The sequence below is a fragment of the Antrostomus carolinensis genome, unplaced genomic scaffold, assembly GCF_000700745.2.
Source record: "Antrostomus carolinensis isolate BGI_N321 unplaced genomic scaffold, ASM70074v2 scaffold47736, whole genome shotgun sequence".
Lineage (NCBI taxonomy): Eukaryota > Metazoa > Chordata > Aves > Caprimulgiformes > Caprimulgidae > Antrostomus > Antrostomus carolinensis.
In genome coordinates, this window is record NW_010323432.1 from 1 (window position 1) to 7,085 (window position 7,085).

Genomic DNA, 7,085 nt, shown 5'->3' on the forward strand with positions numbered 1-7,085 from the left:
GTTCATTACAGGGAAACAAGTGGCTAGTACAGGTGCAATGTTTACCTGACTGTTAGCACAGCCCAGCCTCCTGAATGGTTTTGGTTTTAGGTCTCTAGTGTTCTTGCCAGAGTTAGGATCTGTTCATTTACAGGGCTGGCACCACTCCAGAATTGTGTTAATGTAGCAAAGGCTACACTTCCCGAATTAACTGCATCCACACTTTCAGTGCAGAACCATGATATGCAGACTTACTCTGAGGAACTTGTATTCATCGGTCTCCTTTTGGAGTTCTGATTTCTACCTTATAAAAGTATATCTCAGAACTGGCTGCAGATATAGAAGGGAGAAAACACACAGATACCTTGCTCCAGTTAATATCAGGACTAACACAAGATGTGATACCAGCTATACAACCATAGGGCTGGGTTTTGGGGTTTTTTTGGTTGTGTGGTTTTGTTTTGTTTTAAAAAGATTAAGTAATCCTTCTGAGGATTGCAAGATACTTGGAGGCATTTTCAAACCTGCCAAATCCTTTGTGGAATTGACAACTGCAAAGTACACTGCAGACAGCAAACATGCTGGCAATAAGAAAACCTTACCTCCTTGGTGAAAGAAAGTCCCATTTTTGGCCAAGGAAGTCTTAAATAACTTACATATAGTTACCATTTATAGTTAAGGCTCTTTTTGGAAATTGTAGGTCACCATAAAAACAGTATGCAACACAACTTGACAGTAAGGCAGTGTTCCATCTCTTCAGTGTTCCTATGGCAAGTACCCATTTTTGTACAAGTTAATGATTGCACAGTTTCCTTCCCTATGTTTGCTGTAGTCAAATTACAGATATGAAGGCCAACAGTAGACAGATGCGTGCCACTTTCCTCATTCCATTCTCAGTTACATTTTGGCATTAGCATAGAGTTCATCTATCTGTGACTGGAAATATTTTCGCAGTTCTGGTCTCTTTGCCTTCAGTGTTGGTGTCAGCAGGCCGTTTTCAATAGAAAACATTTCAGTGTGCACGACGATGTCTTTGACCTGGAAAGTAAAGAGTTACTAGCTGAGCTGCATTGCTTGGAATAGACAAGGCTATTAAAAAGATTGCCCAGACACCGTAACAAAGCCCATCACTTTAAAGATCTCCCAGATGAAAACTGAAGCCAGTTTCAGCAGAGTCCTATTATGTTGCTATTAAGAAGTTTAAAGAATTAGGCGTTCAGTTCTCATTAGCATCTTACCTGTTCAAATGACTTCAAACCAGATTCTTTCCCAATCTTCACCATGTCTTCCAGAATGTGGTTTTTGAGGTCCTGGGGATACAGGAATACATTGTATAGCTTGGAACAGTTGATGCAGAACAGCTAACGATTTAAGTTAGATATGGCTCACCTTATTTTTGCATAGCTCTTCATATGAGCCTTCAAATCCCTTCTTCTTGGCCCAGTTGCGCAAAGTCTCAGGATCAGGTACCACAATAGCTACTAAGAAGGCCTAAAAAGGAATTTTTGGTCAATCTTTTTTCCCTCCTTTCTTTTAAAGTCCATATTTTAGTTCCTACACAGTTCTTACTAGTCAGTGTTAGGTTTTGGACAGCAGTTCTGATCCTGCTGTAAAGTCAGGAGCTTTCTGCTACTTGACCACAGGAGTACAGTTCAGAAGCTTGCACTTAAAGAGAATTACACTTGTCAAGACCCACATTGCAATTTACACTTGCAAAAACCTGGACATCTTTGTTTCAGGTTTGTGGTTTTGGTTTTTGTTTGGGGTTTTTAATTTCCCCTCCCCCCCCCCCCCCCAGTTAGCAACTTATGTACAGACATTAATACTCAGTTAAATTAATCCAGCTTTACTACCTGGTCTGAAACTAGATACAGAAACATGTTATATAACTGCCAGAGTTGAAAGTGTATTCAGAGCAAAAATGTGTGGTGTTAAGAGATTTTAAGATTTCAGTGCTAAAGTCTGGTGTGAGGGGAGGGAAGGAAGAAAGTCTTTTCTGCAGTCTTCTCTTGTATTCATTTTTAAAGTTACCTGAAGAATGCTTACCTGCAAGCTCTCTCCATGGACGAACACCTGAGCAAGTGCTTCACATCTCAGATACACATTTTCTATTTTCTCTGGTGCTATGTACTCTCCCTGCGCTAGTTTAAATATGTGTTTTTTCCGGTCAATGATCTTCAATGTACCGTTCTGTTGACAGAAATAGCGTCCACTCAGAAGAGGCACTTCAACTGAAAAGCCAGTCTACCCAGCTTAGGCATGCCACACTAGATCACGCAACATACCAGAATTACATCATACAAGCAAGAGTTTTTTTTCTATGTATTTCAACTCCAGAAATATCAACAGATATTACTGTGCAACCTTTGTTAAGCTTTCAACAACAAACCAGAAATGCTATTGCTTGAATTCTGGTTTAACATTAAGTGCTGTGAATGATCCAAGACAGTTTATTCATTTAAGTTAAATTAGGTAGTACAGTAAAATAGTGCTAGAGCCAGAACACTGTCAAACTAATGTTTGAAGAAAACAGGCTCTGCACCCATCTAACCTAAACTAGGGAAAGCCTTGGGATTGGTACTGCTAACCCTTTTTTTAGCCTCAGGTACACAGATTTATCTACAACAGTAATTATCCTCCTCCTAAAATTACTTGTCTTCCTCTAATTCATTGTGTTTAATTTCAAATATTTCATGTTTTATTTGTTAAATTACTGCTAATAACTACAGAAGTACATTTCAGCTATGCAAGTTAACTTACTGGTAGCCACTTCCCAATATCTCCTGTGTGAAGCCAGCCATCTTTGTCCAGAGCTTCTGCTGTTTTTTCTGGATCTTTCAAATAGCCACAAAATACATTTGGCCCTTTCACACACACCTGAAATCAGCCATCTGTTAGTGTATGCTACTACAAACAGAAGTTAACAAACACTATATGCAATGAATGCTTTCTCCAATCATTTTCAATAGCCCCACTAAAAAGACAAGACAAAGTTTATGCATTAACACAGAAATCTCTACTCCTGGTTTTTGGAGACCTAACGTTTTCTATTAGTTTAAAGTATAACAGGAAGCAATTGGAAGCATCTGTTCTTTTCCAGTCTAGCAGCAATGTTGCTACCTCCTACTTGAATAATCTGAATTTATCAGAGGAAATTTAATTTTATTTATTTGAAGAAATTCTCCTGCATCCAGAAATTACCCCTCAGCCTGGCCATGTGTTTGTTTCAGCTTTGGTGAGCAGCAGGGGCATTGTGCTAAAACTAGTAATAAAAAGCTGTACATCAAGCAATCATGCGTTTGTTGTCCAAAACTAAACCAGTTAATACCTTAGGGCTTGGAGCACTCAAGACTTCTCTATAAAGAAAACTGCAATTTCTTTAAATTGAAGGTTGTCTGGATTTGTGTACCAAGTAGAAAATTAAGAAGAACTTCTCTGGATATAACTGGATGCATGGGCATTGTTAGGATAAAAAAAAAAACAAACAAAAACAAAAACAAAAACAACCCACACTTACAAGGTATGAGAATTAAAGGTGTATAGGTGAAGGTGTTGCCAGAGAATCAGGCCAGAGCTTACAAATTAAGTTAAAGCAATAGTAGAGTATTTGTCACTAAAAGAACAAAAGTAAAGCAACTACTCATAAAAATGGAATAGAGCCTTAAATACCCAGAGATTATCCCAGATTTAAGTATTTTCTTCTCAATATAACATCCAAGGTTGTTTAAGTTTTCTTTAGTGGTGTGAGGAGGGGCACAGGATGGGACTCTTGTTATTTAAGAATCAGCAAGACAATAAAATACCTCCTTAGAAATGAGGACAGAGAGACAGGCAAGATAAATGAGATAGAAGCAAAACTTAAAGATGCCCGCTTCACACAATTGTTGGGGAATCAGGAGTCCAAAAACCCTGAAAGCTCTACACAAGAGTCCTCAGAAGCAACAAAGGATTGAAACCATCACACCAGCTTGGGTGTGGCTTGGCATGTGTGGGCAACACGAGACTATAAGAAGGGTCTGAACAATAGTATCAGGACTCTAGAACAAGTCTAGAACAGGACAGAAAATCCAGTTTTAAGTTAAGGCCAAATTACATAATAACTATCAATAGCAGCTGATAAAATACTAGGCCAACTATTAGTTTAGGAGTTTAGTACAATTATAAAATGGGCAAGGAACAGGCTGAAGAATCTAATATCAATTCTGAGACTAGAAGAAATTTCTGATGTAGTTCACAGACCAATTCTTGAAAAACTCATCCCAAGTATTTTCAGTGTTTGCCTCAGCATAAAACATAGGCATGCAGGTGAATTAGAACACAGTGAACAGGAGATGTTGTCAACAGGAGAGAGATCAGAGTATTAGCAAGGGTTCTGATAACCTTGTAGAGACAGTACCAAACTTGTGACCAAACCAAGGTCATGTTTAAGAACCAAGTCATTTCTCCTATAAAACAGAGCTTATCTGGAAGAATACCAGTAGCAGAGAACTGTTTGTTCCACTCAAGTCAACGGCTGACTGCTCAAATGTTTCCTTTTTCATGGCTCCTGCAATCACAGGATGGCAGCAGGTGGCAGCTTTTCCCGGTTGAGACAGCAAACCATTTATCTGTATCCTGCTAACTGGCACTAAGACTATCTCATGCTCACCTGCATATGAGCATATATAATTCTATTTAGATTTATCCTTCTTGAACATGGATAACTGGCAAAAGCAAAATAGCAAGGCTGACAGAACAGAGAATAGTCAAAGCTTATTCTCAGAAAGGAGGACTAGGAGTGCTTAATACAGCTGAAGAGCAGACAAAACTATGAGGAGGAAGATCAATTTTAAGCAAAGGATGAGAGCCAGTTCTATGGCTATGGGCTTCAGTTCTGTGAAACAATTTACAACACTTGCTTGTTAAATTCAGAACAGTTCACACCGAGGAAGTTAGGACTGAAAGGCTATGATGGTATTGGATACATTAAGGGACTACACCATATCTATTCAAGTCCAAAGTAACTCCTGATGCAGCAAGCTTTCATAGTAAATGCAAGCAGAACTTTTTTAGAAGTTCATTTTAAAACTACTTAACTGTTTCTCATTATGACAATTTATACTCAGTTTCTCTAGCAGACCATGCTTTAAAAACCTATTTAAAGTGAAGCAAAAATTGATGATGAAGACTAAACATGGGATCATATGCAAGACAGGAAAGAATCTTAACATTGCTCTCCACTTGCAAACAGCTTCCCACCACCAAGCCCAATTAAATCCTTAAGTATTTCTGGGAATTGAAGCCAAATGATATGTCTCTAGTCTAATACAAGTTGCAACCAAAGCAAATAAAGATTATATAATTATTATTTGCAGTCACAAATTATTTACTTGCTTAAGCTACTTTGTGTTTATCCATTCCACATTTTATTTATCCATTCTGACATTGTATGCAGGGAAGGCACACGCCTTTGATTTTAGGCAGCAGGCCAAGTTTAGCACTTTTACTAAATTCAAGACAGTTACTTGTTATTTCAGGAACAAAAAACATTTTCCAAGATTTCATAAGATGCTCCTATTGACCTTCTGAAATTACTTACCTCACCCTCTCCTTTGGCAGCCAAGTAATTCATTTCTTGTACATCAACAAGCTTGATGATGCTGCATGGCATTGGTGCTCCAACATGACCTATTAAACAGAGTAACACTTCAATAGCCTGAACTGCTTTTTAGTCAGGTTCTTAAAACAATAAGTTGGTTAACATGCTAAAGTAAAAAAAAAGATTGAAAACTGATTTCTGGTAATGTACTACACCAACACCAGTGCAGTAATAGCTTAAGTTTACTGAGACTGAAACATTAAATTTTTAGATATCCCTAGAATGTTACTAGCTGAACCATGCACTCAGGCTTGCTTTTTCTTATAATCAGGATCCTCACTCTGTGGACATATTTAAGTAGCAGAAGTCCTACTATAGTTTCAGTTATCACTATTATTTCAGTTAGGGAGCTAGAGATGTAACAGCTGACAAACACAGACTGTTTGTTCCAACACAAAAAGTGCCATTTAAATTTCCAGCACTCTGTTTATCCACAGCAGATTGCTATTCTGTAAAATTTACACGGGTTGATACTATGACCGTCCCTTTCCTCAATCCACTTCAATTTACAAGGACAAAGCCTATTGAAAGTTTGGATTACAGAACATTCCTAGCTATTTAGGGGTAGAAACTTCAAAGGATCTCTTCAAAACTTTTTCTTACTTCACTTGAAGGAAGATAGAATCTTATGCTTCATGATAGGTGTACTGAAGACTAATGTGATCAGGGACTCTATAGTATCCTGAACTTTATCAGACAGGCAGGTCATTAAACACCATACCTGCTGTCCAGTCACCAGGCAGTGACAGTGAGCATCCAGCTGTGCATTCAGTCTGTCCATAACCTTCATAGAACTAGGACATGAAACAAGATTATTTACAATTCTTAATTTCAATATAATATTTAAATATAATATTTAATATTTATTAAAATGAAATTAATATTTTGCTTCTTTCTCTAGTTCAAATTTGAGTTTAGCAAAATCCCCAGCATCTTCTAAGACGACTATTGCTATGTTATAGTTTTATGACAATACACAATTTTAAGTGCTAATATTCCACTTTCCATTCCGATATTTACTCCAAGTTTCACTCAATTTCACATGCTATGTGACACCTGTATAGATCCAAACAGAAAGCAGAGGGAACAAGATGAAGAAGCTAAGAACAGTGGTTCTAGTAGTGACTTCATTCACATAAAGACAGCTGGGAATGGAATCTCTGTACTCCACCACAGCTCTGTGACTATATACAAGACAGGCTTCCCTTCTGGATGCAGAATGCATTGCTGCACCAGCACACTACTGAAGAACATCAAGAGGTCAAAACCTCACATTTTAGAGTGTTTTCATGTTTCCTATCTTTTAGATCTTTTTCAATACATTTGTTCCATCCTTTGCCACTGTTACTCAGATTCTACCTCAAGCATATACTCCAAAGAGGCTCTGTAGACAACTGCAATGTGTGCAATCTGATTCTCCCCAGTCTCATCATCTAGAGCAGGGGTCCTCAAACTACGGCCCACGGGC

General features: G+C 38.0%; 1 protein-coding gene across 1 annotated transcript; it reads right to left on the minus strand.

Moving 5' to 3' along the window:
- Position 1: 1 nt before the first annotated feature.
- LOC104518888 (long-chain-fatty-acid--CoA ligase 1) lies at positions 2-6,419 on the minus strand. Its single transcript, XM_010170576.2, has 7 exons — positions 6,339-6,419; positions 5,558-5,646; positions 2,740-2,856; positions 2,026-2,169; positions 1,369-1,470; positions 1,218-1,289; positions 2-1,017 (listed from the first exon to the last, which is right to left on the minus strand). Exons 2-7 carry the CDS (start codon positions 5,627-5,629, stop codon positions 877-879), a joined length of 648 nt encoding a protein of 215 aa, XP_010168878.2. The 5' UTR covers positions 5,630-5,646; positions 6,339-6,419; the 3' UTR covers positions 2-876.
- Between the last annotated feature and the right edge of the window lie 666 nt (positions 6,420-7,085).